The 18,849-nt window shown below is 39.6% G+C and overlaps 1 protein-coding gene across 1 annotated transcript; it reads right to left on the bottom strand.

The window, feature by feature from the left end:
- Positions 1 to 2,883: 2,883 nt before the first annotated feature.
- On the bottom strand, positions 2,884 to 18,532 carry fam120b (family with sequence similarity 120 member B). The gene is made up of 15 exons (XM_062444249.1): positions 18,462 to 18,532; positions 18,033 to 18,152; positions 16,496 to 16,686; positions 16,005 to 16,138; positions 15,776 to 15,898; positions 15,242 to 15,433; positions 14,444 to 14,708; positions 14,156 to 14,339; positions 13,761 to 13,862; positions 13,196 to 13,368; positions 11,044 to 11,136; positions 8,066 to 8,272; positions 7,774 to 7,894; positions 3,467 to 3,746; positions 2,884 to 3,374 (listed from the first exon to the last, which is right to left on the bottom strand). Exons 2-15 carry the CDS (start codon positions 18,148 to 18,150, stop codon positions 3,344 to 3,346), a joined length of 2,214 nt encoding a protein of 737 aa, XP_062300233.1. The 5' UTR covers positions 18,151 to 18,152; positions 18,462 to 18,532; the 3' UTR covers positions 2,884 to 3,343.
- Positions 18,533 to 18,849: the final 317 nt, after the last annotated feature.

Below are 18,849 nucleotides of genomic sequence, written 5' to 3'. Positions count from 1 at the left end.
TTAAAGTTGTTTGCGAATATGATATTAAACTGGTGAAGTGAAGGCCATCTCCACTAACTCTGTTAACTTTGACCACTCTTCCTGAACATACAAAGTAAGGTCCAACAAATGTTCCTATAAAGTTTTGATAATATTTTAAGAGTCAAAGCTGTGACCAAACACGTTTGGTGCTAATGTAACAACTAACAGCTAACATCTGTTTGTGGTAAACAAACACAGATTACAAAAATTCTCTAGTGGTCAAATTCCTACACGAAAGTTTGCAAAATATCAAAACATGTGACAGAAATGAGCATGACTTCCTCCAATGCAATACAACCATGTGACACCTGTCTGCCTTGAAAATGATATTTGTTCGGGACAACATTTATTGAAGTGGTTTTGTGGTCCAGATTGGGCTCTGTTTTGGTGCCACTCATTGTGGCCAAAACTGGACAACAAGACTTTAAATTAAATCCTTTTGGTCCAACAGGTTTATGGGTGCCTGGTTTACCGACCATGGTTTGAAAAAGCCTCAGAAAGTTTAGATAAGACGGTATGTGATATAGTATCCAGCCTGTTGAATGGCCACCAGAGAGAAAAGATGCCTGATCTAACCCAAGGGAGGAGGCCTCAAAAGGGGTTTGACTGTCTGTTTGTCTCCCTGCTGCTTGTGGGACCACGCCCATACCTCCACCACACACACACACACACGCAGGAAGCTGATCTGTCAGGCGGCCAACAGTGTTTCCTGTGGTTGAGACAAGACTCCTGACTCAAAACGATTGGATTCTTAACTCCTCCGTCTTCCCCTCCTCTCTTTTCTCCACTCTCTTCCCTCTCATCCTGTTTTTCTATTCTTAGTCCTCCATCACCCACTCCTACTTCCCTTCCATTTTAATGTTTATTTCTCCTCTTTTCTTTACACTTCTTCACTTCCTTCTTCTTTCCCCCTCTTCCTCTCTTTTTAACCTTCCATCCCTCGCTTCCTCTTCACCACAGAAAACATCCCTCCTCCTGTTATTGTTATTATCTAGAAGGGGCAAATGGGCTCAGGTTATGGATGTGGGTTGCGTGCCCCACCCTTATCCCCCTCCTCTCTCACTCACGCGCGCGCACACACACACACGCACATGCACACGCACACACACACACAGAGCCAATCTACCCACCATAATCACAAACCCAAAAACTACACACACACATTGACTGCTGTTTCTTCTGAGCCTCTGGACTGAGAGCAAAGACGGGGAGTGAACGGCATGGTCACATCCCTTCAGAAAAGGTTTCACACGTGACTCTAAGAATCGCTGCACTGTTTATTGTCTTGCCTCTCTATCCCATTAAAACTTCAGCAAGAAAATTAAATATTTTGGGGTTTTTTTTCAAAATCAAACTCTGATCAATTAATCAAAAACTCTTTACACAAATGCACGCACTCCAAAGAGGAACTGGCTGTTTTAAATGCCAGCATGTTTGACAACAACTTAAAGTCATGTCTCTATTAAAAGGCACTCTGGCAAGCAGACTAATAACATTTCTACAATTTGTCTCCTGCCATTAAATTGTGAATATAACACAGTCACATTAACAGATACAGCTCACTCAAGGCTAAAATATTCTTAGGCATAGAAATTTATGAATATGTAAACATTTTTTAAGTATCTCAATTGGCCTAAACTTTCAACTTCCATTCCTCACTTGCTAAAATAAATACTCTGCTTCACACAAAATGTTGCAGGTTTTATGTTTACAAAAGTGTAAAGAGGGAGAAGTTTTTTTTCTGCTTCGACAAGGTAGTGGTGCATTTTTCTGCTGACAATTTTAAAGTATTGATATAGGTGTATTTGGTTCCATAATACTGATGTTCTCAGAAATTCAAAATGCTGCATTTAATTTATTTCATTCTATAAGTAAAGGTATATTTAAGGGGGGAAAACTATTTTTTTAAAAGGCCAAAATCAGTGCAGTAGAAAACAATACAACACAGTAACACTACATGACAGATTGTTACAATGAACACTGACCACATGCTGAGTAAGTTTAAGAAGTCTGAAGGCTGCAAAATCTGTGTAAATCCTGAAGTGATACTTGTAAATACATCATTACTGGGGACCTTCAGTTGAGCAACATATCAGACTCACTGCCTTTCTGTGAAATCCAGCCAACCAGCTTCAATGATTTTTATTCTTCTTTTTAAAATCAATCATTCACAAATGGAATAAATATTGATGTCAGTGGAAACTAAAGATAATACCTGAATCTGGCACACTTGTGTACCTTGGAGGGGCCATTTCTAGCTCTTAGTAACACACACACACACACACACACACACACACATACACACACACAAGTACATCTATCTATAATCTATTTTAGTGATGTGTGGACAAACTGAACAACAAGGCCACACACAGTCTCACCATCACTGTATCAACACTGATTTCCTCCTATTAGTTTCCATTTGTTGAGAAAGTCACTCAAATGTCTTTCTGCTCTGCTTAAAGGCAACACACACACACACACACACACACACACACACACACACACACACACACACACACACACACACACACACACACACACACACACACAGGAATGAGAAAGCTCAGGCGGAGGAACTTTCTCTGCATCCTTTTCCTCTCTGGTGGGCTTTTACGACGTTCACGGTGCTACAGGAAGGCAGTCAGCAACTCCATTAGAGTCCATTACAGACAACAACAACTGAAAAACAGAGTCTAGTTGCCTTACTCAGTCTTACTCAGTATCAGATTATAGAAGTGTATAAATCTCTGGTACTGCTGCCCTGTTTAAGCCGATATTCGATACCAGCATGACTGTTTCTCTAGTTAAAACCATTACTTTAAAAGGATTAAAGCACTGGATACACACAGCTCTTAAGATCTTTGCTTTTTATTGAGAAAGATAAGAGGTAAAAACAGGCTTGAGGATTAACCATTAATCCACTTCTCAGTGCATGTTTGAAGTGGGGCATTTATGTGTTTGTTTGGTGACTTCTCCTTCGTACTGTTCATTTCTATCACAGTGAGAAAAGGTAGTTTCCCTGAGATGAAGGAGAGGCATTTGATTGACTTAAAACGATGTATAAAAAGTCACGTTTAGGGTTCAAACTGACAAATAACACAAAGTATTCTTAATCTCTTCTTTCTGCCTCCTCTTAATCCCCATTTTTCCATCTACTGCATCCTTTATACAAACATTATTCTTGACAGATAATTCACTAATCAGTTTGTTCAGAGAAATTTGATTCCTTCAGTCCTTTCATCACGTCTTTCCCATCCTCTTAACTCCACAAGTCCTCCCCTCTAATCCTCCCCTCCTCTCCTCTCTGTCAGGGTCGAGTTTATATTCCTGGAGCAGGAGGCTGCGACCATCTGAGGAGAGAGGAGAGGAGACTCATGACATTACACAACACAAAGGAGAGAAAGAAACAGGAGAGAAGAACAGAAAAGGGTACTGGTGTTACCTCGGAGCCAGCCGGTATCTCCCCTTGCTTCGATATGATCGGCCTCTGGACTGTTTATGAGGAGGACTCATGTTCTGGAGACCTCCATCATTTCCGTATGGATAAGAATGAGGGTGAGAATGTTGGTCTCCTCTCATCCCTCGTCCTCTGTGTCCTCCTCTCTCCCACATGTGCTCTTGGTTTTCATATTCACGTTGGTCTTGTCTTGCTTCCCATCTCTCCTGCCATCCCCCTCTGCTTTGATGACATCCTGTTGCCTCCCTCAAGCTCTCGCCACCACCTGAAGGCCGACGTAAAAGTGAGAAAAGTAACATTTTAAGGCCGTGAAAAAATATTTTGTCAACCAGATTCTTTCAATAAGAAATAACTCCTACATGAACACACCCTTTCAGCCACAATGGCCTCAAATCTAGCTATTTTTTATGAGAGATTTCTGTATTTGTTTTTTCAGACAGCAACAGAGACGTCAAGAAAGGAAAGAGAGAGAAGAAAGACAAAGATCCCCAGCTGGACTCAAACTAGCATCTTAACCTCTTAATAAATTGCCGCTAAGGATTTTTTGATTTTTATATAATGTAACGTCAACTTGGATTCAGTTTTTCAGGTACACATCCATAAATAAGATGGGAGTTTTTCAGCTGAATTAAAGGTCAACGCTGACCATCACATGTTTGAGAGTGAACTTTGATGGAATTCATAAGTTATGTTTGGCTTTGTACATACTTCAACGTCAACTTTTCAATTCAACAATCTTGATTGCCCCAATCCGTGATACAATGCAAAAACTATTGCAATTGTTCCCTCTTTTTTCGCACACACACACACACAGCTTGTCTTTCAAGTCTGTCCACAATTATTTCAGGCTACCCACGGAAAAGCGAAAACAAAACAATCACGGCGGACATATGCAGTCATTGAGTCTGACAAACGTCGCCAGTGTTGAAAGCTGAATTATCCAATGAAAGAAAAACCTTTCATGAAGCTGAATGCCATCAGATCTCCTTGTCAAACTGTCATCTAAACTAAGATGAAACACATTTTTATTTCGTTTTCATCCAAAATGATGTTTTAGATTATCGTAGTTGGTAAAAAGTTGCTCTATTATGGGTCATAAAAATGAGCACTCAATGAGACTCCTGTTTAACTGCAGCACCGTATTCAGAAACGTCTTCGATGTCCTTTCCGCTAAACAACTTTGACAGATGTGGCAGATTTTTAGCCAATAACAAACTACTTGAAATAAAACATCCAGTCCAACTTTAGACCTCGCCAGAAGGGAGCTTTAGCCCTCAAGGCCAAATCAGGCCATCCTCCCATCAACCCACTGACTGAGTGTGAAAGAGCAGAAAAAAAGCAGATGAAAGCATGCCACGCATAAGCGAGCGATGTGTCAGGCAGGCCACAAGCACCCAGTTCTATTTCTGTCATTGTTATGTCTTTTGGAAAACTCAGTTTCTCTGATTTAGATTCAGATTAAACCAAAAGAGGGAAACAAATAAGAGAGATTCGATTTCTATGATAGAGAACAGTTAAGTTATCTGAGGACAGATTAAAGGACATATTTACTCACAGTACACAGATCTGAAAAATAAGTTGTTTTCATTGACTTTTGTCTTTTTTTGGACAGAAATAAACTGCAGGGACACTGAGAGCAGCTACACTGGATTCACTGTTGAAGTGTAATTGCGAGGGCAGGCAGGCAGAGGAGATATTTGCTGAGGAGACTAAACATCAGGCCTGATTCCAAACAAAAACCAAACCGGGCCCTCAACGATACCACATAGCGCCACCACTACTCTCACGCACGCACACACATACACTCCCTCTCTCTCTCTCTCCCTCATACACACACACACACACACACACACACACACACACACACACACACACACACACACACACACACACACACACACACACACACACACACACACACACACACACACACACACACACACACACACACACACACACAGTATCCCCACAGCTCTGTAGTAATGATTGGTGTCTGCGTCTGGCAGAAATGAAACACTGAGGTATAAAGAGTGTATAGCCTTCCATCTATAAAACCAGAAACATCCTCATGAGACCCACAGGGGTTGACTTGGTCAAAAAGCAGACAGTTTGGCGCAAATCGAAGACTCTGCGCCAACATGGCACCCAGTCACTTTTAAGAAACGGTTGATATAAAAGGTTTATAAGTCACTGGGTTGAATAGAAACTACGGGTTCACATTTCATGAGCTAATGCTGACTCATCCTCACTGATTGACCACTGAGCACGATGGAATCTGTGAACTACAGACAGGTCCTGCACCAACAGGGAGCTGGGCTTTGCTTAAATGAGTCTGATGATATTCTTTATTTTTCTTATTGTCAGCAAACCATGTGAGAAGACTGGAGCTGAAACAGTTTATCAAATGATTATTCAATCAACAGAAAATAAATGCAACTATTTTGGTAATTGATTAATGGTTTAAGAAAAGTTTTTAGCAAAAAAGGGCCAAATATTCACTAGTTTCAGTTACTTGAATGTGAATATTTGCTTGTTGTCTATGGTAGCAAGTTGAATTTTCTTGGGTTTTGCACTGTAAGTCAAATTAAAAAAGTACTCGGACTTTACCATCTTTTGATGTGCATTTTTCAGTCATTTCTAAAATCCTGTATAGAAAATACTTGTGTGTAGCTGAAACCTGATATAGTGTATTCTCGGCACTGTAGAGCTTCATTTTTGTCCAAAAATGATTAAAAACACATCAGCGACTAACACTGTAGTGTTAGGTGACATTTTCCTTCACTACAGTAAACATGGGCACTGTAATTTATTTTGAGTCAATCCAACACACAATGTTCTGCTGCCATAAATAGTTGTTAGCACACTGAATCTGCAGCTTAAAAAAGTATTCAACAAATACACAATTTACTCCTTTCGTAGTAGCATTTACTCTAAACTATAGTGTCAGTGCTACTTTAGGAAATTACTGACCCTTTTTTTAAGAAATGAAAAAATATATTGGTGACATCCTGAGTAGAAACCAATTTGCTTACAGCTGAGAGTGACTGAAAGGTAAAATAGTTGCAAACTATTGAAGGACAGATTTCAACCCTAACCCTTCAGAGGGAATTGCTAACAGTAAGAAAAATATCATCAGTCTTATCCTTTAAGGTCTGCAGTGAGGAACATTGTACAGTTTAGTAACAGGCACCACGACTAGTTCAGGGTTAGATGGTGAAGACTCTATGTATCTCCAGTCTGAAGTCTAAAGACTCCGAGAGCAACAGCAAAACATGAAAAGGAGACTTCAGAGCGGCAGAAAGAAGAAAAGAGAAAATAAAAGGATGAAGAGTAGAACAGAGGGTAACAACTGAGGGGAAGGGGAGCAGAAAGAGGGGGGAGAGAGAGAGTAAGAAGTCTGTAATCAGTTAATCTTGTTGTGTGTCTTAAAATAGAGCTCTCCCAGCCTATAAACAGAAACCTACTATTACTAGCGCACTGACAAAGCAAGTCTTGAATCCAAGCGTACACGTGTGCGTGTGTGCACACACACACCGTGGTAAGTGTTAAGGCCACAGCACACATGGAGCTCGTTACAGCACGGCCCTCTGGGTAATGTGGTTCTGTGAGGGGCACCAGAGAACTACAACCACAGATCGACTGTCAGATTAAAATGCTACTTCTCCATTTGGCTCCAGCAGTATTTTCATCAGTTTTTTTTTTTAATATGAGTTACAGTATGTTTCTGCCACAAAGACTAGGTCCAAAACATAAAAACTGAACTACTGGAGCCTTAAAAATAATAAAATCACCATTACATTGCAGTTATAATGTTTTTCTTGGCATTTTTTCTTTTGTGCTGGATAGTTTATATTATAGATAAAGACAGGAAACATAGGAAGAGAGTAAAGGCATGACATGCAACAAAGGTCCAAAACAGGAGGTTATTGTGGTTATATGGTCTATATCTTAACCACTACGCCACCAGGGCGCCCCAGAGACACCATAACATTTCATAATTCAGGTCAAAATGTTTTTCTCTCTCTGACCTTTATTTAACCGGGATAGTCTCAAGATCAAACGCTCTTTCTTCAAAGAGTACTCGTCCAAAATGGCAGCATAATTATGCTACACGAAACAACGGAGAACCATAAACTGTTTCAGATAAATACAAATGAGCAGCAACCCACGGAAGAAACAATCGCTAACAAACACAAGACATGAGAAGAAGGAAAGAGTTGACTTCAGGTGGCTGAAGTGGTCAATTGGTGGTGTGTATCAGAAAAGAGATGTCAGGCAGTCAGATGTCTCACCTGTGTGTCTGTCTCTGTATCTGGTTTGTGGGTTGGGTCTGGACTGCAGGACTCTGCTTCTCCTCCTGCAGGCTTCTGTAAGTTTGTCTCTCAGGTGGAGAAACAGAGACAGACAAGCAGACTGGAAGGAGAGGCAGACAATAACACTTAAATAACTCAGGATTAAGACACAAGACTCAAAATCATGTTACTCGTCTATGATAGAACAGAAAGAAGACAGCTTTGTTATTTTTTCTCTCTCCTAAAAATCTCACACACACATTCCCCTTTTTGTTTTTCTGTCTCCACTCACATCGCTGTCCAGCAGCACAGTGTCTTCTGTGCTACTGTGTGCCAGCAGGTACTTTGAGTGAAACAGCCGTCCGTCGAAGCTGTGCCAAGGCAGCAGGGCAGCACTGGGCAGCGGGCAGCCACTGGCAGAGTTTGCACCCAGCAGGTGGCTCAGTCCTCGTACATAGAGAGATCCCAGTTGCACCGCCCGACTGGAGAGGAAAGGCAGCTGAGAGTGAAGGAAAAAAAGAAGTTTGGGTTCACATTTGGTTGGTAGCACATCTTTATTATGAGGCAGACGCTTTGATGTATCTACTGTTACAAATTGTTGGACTTAAAATTTGAAGATGACACAGCAGCAGTGACTCTTCTGAGCTGCCAGCCAGTCACACTTCACTCCACCACATGTGACAATAAATTCCTTCACCTCAAAGCTTCACAAACTGGAAAAACAGATCCTCAGCCCACCACAGCAACGGACCACACAGCTGGTTACTGCACTGTCCACAGAGACAGACCCGACAGTTTCATTTACAAATGAAATCAACAAATGTAAGCTATCATTACAAAATATGTAACTAGTTTTGATTATAAAAAACTTAACTCACGCACATGCTGGTTATTTTTTCTTCAAATAAAATGTATAATTCTGATGAATGCATCTTAGACAAAGTGGAAATTTCATTACATTATTAACATTAACAGAGCTAGAATTGAGAAGTAATGTTTGAAGCATCAAGTGCAACTTTGATTTCAATCAACACACCACAAATATTAGCATCATTGAAAGAGTTCTGCTGTAGAAAGCCATTTGTTTCTTCAGTTTGCTCAGAGTCAGCCCTGGAACACAGTTCTCAAACATTTATTCACAGCTGCTGAAATAAGTGATGTTTCACAACACAAACTTGCACAACATTATCTGTGCAGTGCTGACTCATAAATAACACAACCATAAAAGACTCAGACCACCCACTTCATATAACTTAACTCTACGCTAGCTAGCTATCTAATTATCTAATTATCTAACTAGCTATCTTTAGCTGACAAAAGTAATCAGCTGTGATAGTTTGAGTCGATTGATAAAAGGAAATGAAACTGTTAATGGCCATAAAGATGAGGAACAGAGAGAAAAGATTGGATGAGGACAATTAATAACAATTGAATTAGAAATTGGAAATTAATAAAAAAGAGGGTGACATACAAGCTAATTGTAACAACAGCAGTCGATAACAGCAGGCAGATGTTCTCCTTGTGTGTGCATGCTTTCTGCTCTCACCTGTCCTCTGGCAGATAGTACTGATAACAGTGATTACGTGTACACACACACACACACACACACACACTCACTCACACATACACACACACACAGCCCTGCCTGCCACCTGCTTCCAGTCAAACACAGCTTCACCTACTGAAAACAATGAACCATTGGACAGAGACACAAAAGCCTGAAGGCGCACACAAACAAACCGACACAAAGAAGGAGAGAGAAAAAGATAAAGAGAAACATGAAGAAAGACTGAGGAAGAGAAAGTGGTCGACTGTAAAAAGTAGAAGAATATGAGAACACATGAGAGCAAGACAAAAGACAGAAACACACACACACACACAAACACAAACTGTGTGTGTCCAGTGGGGCGGAGTGTGTTTGATGTAAATAGATCCATGTGGTGAGCGTCAGACAGGCGACTGTCGCCAGCACACTCTTTCTGTCACATACACACACACAGACACGCCACAATCACAGTCTCACGGGGAGGAATGTCGCAACGAAACCAACGCATCCCAAAACCTACCCACAACCCCTTTCCCCTAAATACACACAAATAATTTTTGTGACTCATTTTCACTCAGTTGAAGACACACACACACAAGCACATGTGTGCGCATACACACCATTCTAATAAATTTACTTTTATATTACAAAACTACTCTTTATGTATTTTGGTGAAATAAAAAGGCTTTTCAGTTTGTACTGTGATATCCTGAAGGGTGGATGTGTGCATGTGAATCTGTATCTCTTTGCAGGTCATTACACACATGCATGTGTGAATAAAACACAGTCAAAAACCTAAAATTTGATGTCTGACAACCCAAATCTGAGTGCATATGTATTTTGTGTGGATACGGTGTGTGTGTGTGTGTGTGTGTGTGTGTGTGCAGCTAATCCATATTCAAATCAACGCCCAGCCCTAATTATTGTGTCGGAAACAGATGAGCAGCAAAAATACAAATTACTAGACGTAAGTATGGTAATTAAGCAGTAAAAATAAATGGGGCTACAACAACGCAGCAAACAGTACGGCCATTTTCCCAGAGAATGGAAGAGCACAGCTGACTCTCTGATTCTGGTAACAGAGTTCACTGGTCTCATCAAGCGAGCCCACTGTGAGAAGACAGAAGTCCTGGTGCTTCACTGATTTCAGTCACTGCACTGTTGACATGAGGGATGTCCAAAAATAGACTCACGCAAAGTTCCCAGAGATCAGACTGATGTCTTCAAACTGCTTGGTTTGACAAATCAAACCAAAAGATATTCTAATTACACTTTTATCAGTTGATTACGGTGATATGCTCTCTGAAATTACATTAGTGATGCTTTCAAGCACAGAAAGGCTTTCCATCTGCTTAACTACATCAACACTCAGGTTGTGTTTGTACAAATATGAAAAGGTTTCCTCATTTTTGCTTCTGGATAAAAAATCTGGACATTTATCTGCATTTGTTTTGAAATGCAAAAAAATGCTGACCAAAAAAAATCCCATCACACAGTTAAACATAATTGTTTGTTTTCTTCTTCAGACTTTCATTTAACAGCTTAATAGTGTTATTTTTCTTCACTTTCTGATACTTGACACATTTTCTGAGCTGTACTGTAAACTGCAGAGAACATTGTCTTCTTGCAGCAGTAAACAACACACTCCGGTGCACTAGGACATGAAAATGAGGTGAAATGATTGACCTTATGTGCAGTATGTGTTGTGTTTGTTTGTAACTGACCTTGATTTGTTGAAGCTCCTGAGGGGATTTTAGTCTGAGACACACAGCCTGGCTCAGGTAAGCATCCACATCCTCTAAAGACAGAGCTGGTACCTGAACACACACAAATACACAAACACACACACACACGCAAGAGGTAAATATATAGTTAGCCAATTCAATCACATCCCAATGTGTCTTCTATGTGGGTCAGTTTGTTTTGTCTGCTCTCTGCACGGCAATTCAACAGGGAAAGAAACAATGCTGACTGCAGAAACAAGGCTGCCCAGTTGTGTGTTCAAAACAAACAAACCCTGAGGCTATTTAAATAGAAGAGTGACGAGTGAATGTGAATGCAGCAGTGATCAGACAACAACAGCTACTGTTGTCTGTCAGCCTGTCTGCTCATCTTTGATTGTCTACTCGTCTAACAGTCCATCTAACAAGCTGCTCTTCAGCCTGTCTGTTGGTCCTTCATCCATTTAAACAACCGCTTAAAAGTGGCCCGTCTGTCCGAATGCTCTTTGGTAAAATTATGTTGTAAAGCAGGATTAACTTATTGAAATAATGTTAGCCAATTTGTTAAAGCGTCATATGTTTCCGTCTGTTTAACATTCTTACTTTTACTCTGAGCTTTAGAGTTAAAATGAGATTGTGAAAAGAGTAGTGTCCCTGCTCATTTTTGGCTACAGCTGCAGTTATCTAATTAGCCTTGTCAGGTCAGGTACTTTGCATCACTTCACGGATTTAAAGTAAAGCTGGTCATTTCATAACCATTTCACAATTTTTAATTGAATGATGAATAGTGTCTTTAAAAAAAATTCTGGTGGCCTAATTTTAGTATTTTAGTAGATAGTCCGCTTTAAGCACAGGCAGATAATGTGAATGAGAAGTTGTTTTTCTGCTTTTCATTCATTCACTTATTCGTTCAGTTTAGAGAACTAGCATTAGAAAGCAGGCACTGTGTCATCCTTTCAAATGAGATTTAAAGAGGGAGACAGCGTTAACGCTGTAAAAAGACAGCTAAAGAAACTAAGCAAATGCATTTTATACATTGCCCAACACAAAGATGTGTCATTTAAAGCATTAATGTTAAATATGCAAAGAAAGTCAAAATGTCTGAAAGCTCAAAACAATATTTGAGAGCCATTTCCTTTTCAAATTGTTCATTGCAAAGCTGATAAATCAGGATATAATTTTTGTTTATCTCCAGCAAAATGACGCACGCACTTTTATCCAAGTGATCCTGTGATTTCTGTTGTTTCAGAGCTCAGATGACGTCCATGCAAAATGCACAAAGGAAGAATCTGATCACAAGGCATTACATAAGGATTACAAACATCAAAAATGTTCACAGTTTAAAATTCACACCCATAATAAAAACACAAATGTAGTGGGGTGACTAAAGAAATGGCTCTATTCAAAGCCCTCGGGTGGTTATCAGAGCAGTTGTTGACGCAAGAGCTACAGCTGCAAAGACCAGTGTCTGTGGCTAAACTGGGCACTCAGTGGGTGATAATGGTTACCATCAAGCCATGACAAAACAACACAGAACAGACTGTCAACAAGCGATGTTTAACTGCACATCACTCTTTAACAAAAGAGCAAAAAAATGCCTAAATACAAACTGAATGCATTGTATACAACTGTTTCATTTAACAGCTTAACTGATTCATTGGAGCCTAAGCAAAACACACAGCCTGGGTAATGAAAACCAAAAGAGACGTATCAATAACAGTGGAGACGTCACCATTTTCAACGTGCCAGTTACTAATGATGTTTTCATGCTTTCTGCAACTGGAACATCAAACATCACTCAAGAGAAGGTTGTGCATGTGAAATAAATACTAGTATATCTTCAGAGAAAATCACTTGCATGTATTTTCAATAAAGTAAAATTAAAATAAATTAATTTGCCATTTGTGTTTCTACATGTAAATATTGGTTTATAAATGAGAGGAAATAAGTCTAATAATCAACACATTTAACTGAATGTCAAATCTTATATATTACATCTAGACCAAGTCAAGTGTGTCCACTTGTTTCCTGTTTATGACATGACTTTTGATCAATAAATGCTCTCCTCAGCATTCATTTGAATTTGGCTACTGACCTTTGTATTATTTAATCATTTTGTGCTAAAATATATCAAAATGTAAAAAGTCAACATTACCTGAAGGGCTATGTAGGTGACCAGACACAGAGCAGCCAGAAGAGAGTCGTCGATAGCGCCATACAACTCTGAAAACTCCTGGCAGTCAAAAACTGAGAAGAAGCACGCTAGACGAAGAGCAGAAACTTCAGGACCAGTGCTGAACCACAACAGGTCCAGACTGGGCTGATCGCCTACAAATTCAGACACAGAAACAATACTTTGGTGTTTGGTCTGAAAAACACTAACATGAACAGATGTCTGTAATGTGTTAAGCATATTAAGCTTGATGTCTTCTACAACCAGAGGCAAATATTCTGAAACCACTCGCTCATTACAGAGGGGCAAATTATTCCAGGGAAACCACATGGCTACTTCTGTTGCTTGTTACCTGAAGTATTGTAAACTTGCAGAGCACTACCCAAAACTAACACAGCTTATCGTCATCCTAACAAGGGAAATTACATAAAAAGGCCTTATTTACTCATTTTGTTGACTTGTATCAGCTGACCTAACTATAGTTAAATCCTAACCTGAGCCTAAGAATACAGAGACCGGTATATTAAGAAATCAGTAGGTACAGTACATGGGAGGCTGACTGCGACGGGGTGGACCAACTCCGGTTTATTCAAAGGGTTTCCAGGGTAGACAAACCATTCCCTGATTGCTGGAGGTTCAACAACGCTGCCTGAAAACACACACATAACAGTCAACTCACTTTGACTTCTTACTTCTGCCAAGCATGTATTTCTTGTGAAGTGTGTGCATGTGTATAAGCATGATCTGTTGGGCTTGTATACCATCAACTGAAATTTACAGTGCCCTCAGCGCATGTTTACGCATGTGTATGTTTATATTTACATGAGTTGTGATTTTCTGACTGTGTGTATGCGGTTGCCAGATTGTGTGTGTCAGCATGTGCATTTAATGTCCGTAAATGTTTGTATATGTGTGTGTATGTCTGTACGTCTGCTGTCCTACCATCATGCCTGGGCTGCAGCAGCAGACTGTAGATGTGTTGTCTGCAGGACTTGTAGACGAGGGCCTGAGGCAGCAGTTCATTGTCCTCGTCATCCTCCACAGTATTGCTACATTCAACCACTCCCTCACACACAACACTGTAAACCATGAAACCCTCTGCTGCTATGTGCTTCTCTCTACATGCCTGGGGAAAACCACAAAGAAAGACATATTTAGCCAATCTGGCATTTGGCACTCTCTAAACAGAGGAGATTTCAATAACACACACATATGTGGTACAGAACATACCTTTAGTATTTCTAGACTGACATATTTCTCAAAAGCAGAGCCAAAGGGAAAACTGTCACCCAGCTGAAGAGCTTCCTGTCCAGGCAGTAAGTAGGAGCAAACACCCCTCTCCAGGAACTCTCTGTCTGGATCTGACAAGTTCAGAGACTGAGGGATAAGCCTGGTCTCTTCCTCCTCCTGGCCCCACAAAGAGCTCACAAACTGGGATACTGCTAGCAACATCTGCCCCTGCTGAGATCCAGAGAGCGATGCAGGATGCATTTTTCTGGGAGATGGAAGACTTTACTTAACTTTGAATTCAACATGAGTTCTCATCAGATCTTTAACTGATTTGGCTCACTGTCACATTACGCTGAGATCAGTGATTTTAGTCAGCAGAGTGCGGCCCAAAGTAAATGATTGCAGTTTCGCAACCCTTTGATTCCTAAACAATGAAAAATGTGGCCACAGCTGATTTAAATACTAAACAGATCATAAAACTGCCAAGTTAAAGTATTCTGCTTATGGCTATCACAAATAATTTAACAATAAAACTATTTTTGTTTGAAACAAGTCTTGCTCGGAAAATTATTTCATTCAGCTGTTTTTGGTTGAGCACCCTAGCAGTAGGAAAAAAATATGCATGTAGTATATTGTATAAGGTATAAATGGACCTGGTATTATACCTAAAGTTAGTGAATGGTGATCTTTATAATTCTATATAGAGGATAAGAAGAACAAAAACTCAAATTCAATATTCATAAATTGGAGTATTACAACTATGCAATATTGAGCAAATCAAACCAAAACCTCAGACACCTGTATGTTGCCATGGCATTGTTCCTGATGTGCTGCATCCGCTCCTCTGACACCACGTCATTTCCTAGGAGACAGGCCAGTAGAGGTAGCTGGTTAACAGACATCCCAATGGATCGGCAGAGCCTCTGTCGGTCATACAGGACAGTGGTGAGGCTATCTATCTGCAGCTTTGCCATCGACAAGTAAGGAGCACTTTAAAAGACAAAATTACACATTCAGATCAAGCAGTTTATCCACATTTCATCAACCAAACTTAATTAGTATTCCATGACTTGTTATTATTATGAAGAACCACAACCAATAATTAAATTCAGCACTTAAGCTGTGAAGTAAGATAAGTCCTTTTGCAGATAACTTTGTCTTACAGGATTAAAGTATTTGACTGTATGATTTAATTGGTACTGCAGATTTACTGAAGCAGAAATAACAGTTCTAATCCCTGAAGGAGACCCCTCAGTTTGGGTAACAGCTTGTTTTTACTTGTTCTGATTCAAAATTAAACTATGATAATACAATAACTAACTAATAACAAACCTGTCATATATGATGAAGTCTGAATCCTGTCCCAAAATGCCCATGCTGCCATGATGACGGGCGTATCTGGCGATCTCAAAGTCAGCCTCCTGCACTGTGCAAAACACTTCCTGACCCAACGACCTGTAAGCAATAATTAAATCTATAATAAGAATAAATTAATATTAAACAACATGATTACAGACAAAAAATTCACAATTATCACCAATAACAAGAACCTAAATTTGACCTGAGGGCAAAAGGTGTGAATGTTGCCAGTCCAGAGGGAAGGATGAAGAGATCTCTGCCGGGCTGCTGCCCACTTGTCTTAATGTGACGAAACAATTTACACATCTCCCCGTTTACTCTGTGTCTCCTCTTCACCTATAGACAGGAAAAGAGGTTGTTAGTATAAAGGAGATTCAGAAATGTAATCTTAGAAGACCAGCTTCATAAAATCTGCTAGTTCAAAGGTCACTATGTTAAAACACAGGGTGTGACTACACTACGGTTTGTGCTATTTAAGTGGGCAAGAATATAAGTAGGAACATGAAAAAATGTTAGAGCTGGCCTGTTCTTAAAGGTGAAATACAACAAAGATATCTTAATCTACTTTTAAAAAAACAACTCTGTAACTGAAGACAGTAATGAGCTGACAGTCTTTTAGTAGACACAATTTAAAGGCGTGTTAAATACAAAAATATAAATATTTATGCTAAAATATAGTGTTTCTTTCCTCACCCACTCTCTTCTCTTTTTCTCTTCAATCACCCCATCGAAGAAGAAGACCAGTCTAATGCCTGCTGAAGTGAAGCTCTCCACCCAGCTCTTCAATGCCTCTATGTACTCCCTCCACTGCCCCCCACACACCCAGTCCTTACATGAGTACCAGTGGCGCAGGCAGGCCATACCATCCACAACGAGTGTAGGACCTAGTGAAACACAAATGTGGCCTGCATGTTAACCCACTTTGAGTCAACAAACATCCAATAAATGAGTTAATCAATCCAACAAATTAGCTAAACAAAGTTCAGCTGATCATTTTAACTTTTTTTTTTCCCCTTAAAGGATAAGTTTATAATTTTTCAGGTCTTTCTTAAAACAACAGTCAGGTCTTCAAATAAACATTGACACAGTTTTTCCTCGCTGTAATCATTCCTCCTGTTCATACTGGCCTTTAGAAGACCTCCTTTAAATGTGCTTTGAGTGTAAGTGATGGGACTCATCAAATTCCCTCTTTGTGTTTCCCTGTTAAGATGCAGTGGAAGTATAGTAACAAAAAGAGGGACTTTGGCAATAAAAAGACCAACATTAAAAGATTTCTACTTGATTCGACTAATTTGGATGGCTCCATGTTAGCACAACTTTTATCTTCACACTACTAAAATTACTGATGTATGTCTGTTATGAACAGCACAGGTCTTTTACCTCTGTCATTGCAATGCAAATGTAATTTCCAGGCTTAGAGGAATACTGAATATACAGTGATTGTAAATGCTTTCACTATTAATCAGAATCTGCCTATTAGCCTGTTTATCTGTTTATTAAGTATGCAAGCACACACAAAATGAATACAAATATAACATGAGCAGGGTAATAATAATAATAATAATAATGAGATAAACACAGTAGTGCTAAAAATTAAATGGAAATCTATTTACAAAAACGTAATATGAATAGTTTTGCAATGGGATATAAAACCTGAATGAAATGCTGACTGTAAAAAAGGTTTAACAGTGGAGATTAAATGCACGTACAATCTAAAGTCCAGTATGATGAACTATATTAAAGTGACCAAGGTCCAGATTAAAAGGTCACTGAATAACTGCAAGTACAGTACTTTACAACTAGATGCAAATGACATCTAGAGGGCAATTTAGCTTAGTTCTGATGTACATAATATAAATTACATGATACACTAAGATAAACATAGATAGATAGACAGATAAAGATATTTACAATGAGAATCTTACCAAGATATAGAAGATGTAGATATACATTTGTGCAATTGATGCAGAGTGTTACATAAGGTGATCAACGTTTACCAACAGTTATTAGCATATGTAAAGATGCTCTTTGTAATATTGTAATAATATTAATAGTACAATGCATGAAATAACCAACACTGGCAGACAGTTGTATACAGTACAGTACAGGGCTTAAATTATTTGAAGTGGCACCATTCATTCATTCATTCATATCAGTTTGATCAATAGCCTCCCCAGTTTTTACTAAAATGCAAGTACTAAATCAGTTTTCACACTTAATGAAACTCAACTGGTGGTGTGGTCTGTGGTTCTTGCAGCATGCTGTCTGGCCATGTCTCTCAGGTCCACAGCCACACAGGCCTCTGGACAGCAGCGGTCCACAAACTGCTGCAGACCTTTCACTCCCATTTCTACAGAAACAGAGACAGAAACACAGAGACAGGCTGAGTAACGACACATGCTCGTTGATTACAAACTGTTTAAGGTTGCATGACGTTAAATGACGCCAGAATATGTGCCTGTTGCCTCTAATCTTTCCTATCATGCCCTGTTTGTTTATTCAGTTTTCAGTGAGAACAAACCTTAATGCTAACAGCTAAACGCCAAACTCATTGATTACGGCTAAGCTACGTGGTTCACCGCTGCAAACCAACTCGTCGTGTATTGTGTCTGCAAATGCCTTTACTGGTTAATATTGCTTTACACGGCTCACAACTTACTTTAAATCCTGGTATAATAGGGCTGAGTGTGTCTTTGTCGTGTTTATTAGTGGTTTACAAATTACTTCCTGACATCTACGCGTGGCGTCATCACGTAGCAGAACAAGATACACGTGCTCGGCGCATGTAGCCCACTGATGGATTACTACTACTGCCACTACTACTATTACTATTACTACTACTACTACTACTACTATTGCTACTGCCACCACGTCTGCTACTACTACTACTATTACTGTGATGTAGGCCGGTTCCAAACCATTTAGAGCTTTAAAACAAGTAAAAGAACCGTAAAAAATCTATTCTAACCGATCTAACAGACACTGGGAGCCAGTGAAGTGCAGCTAAAACTGGAGTAATGTGCTCATTTCTTCTTGTTTTTGTAAAG

This window comes from Scomber scombrus, chromosome 1 (assembly GCF_963691925.1).
Source record: "Scomber scombrus chromosome 1, fScoSco1.1, whole genome shotgun sequence".
Classification (NCBI taxonomy): Eukaryota; Metazoa; Chordata; class Actinopteri; order Scombriformes; family Scombridae; genus Scomber; species Scomber scombrus.
Note: the sequence above shows the minus strand (reverse complement) of the source record. Positions and strands in the feature narration are given on the sequence as shown.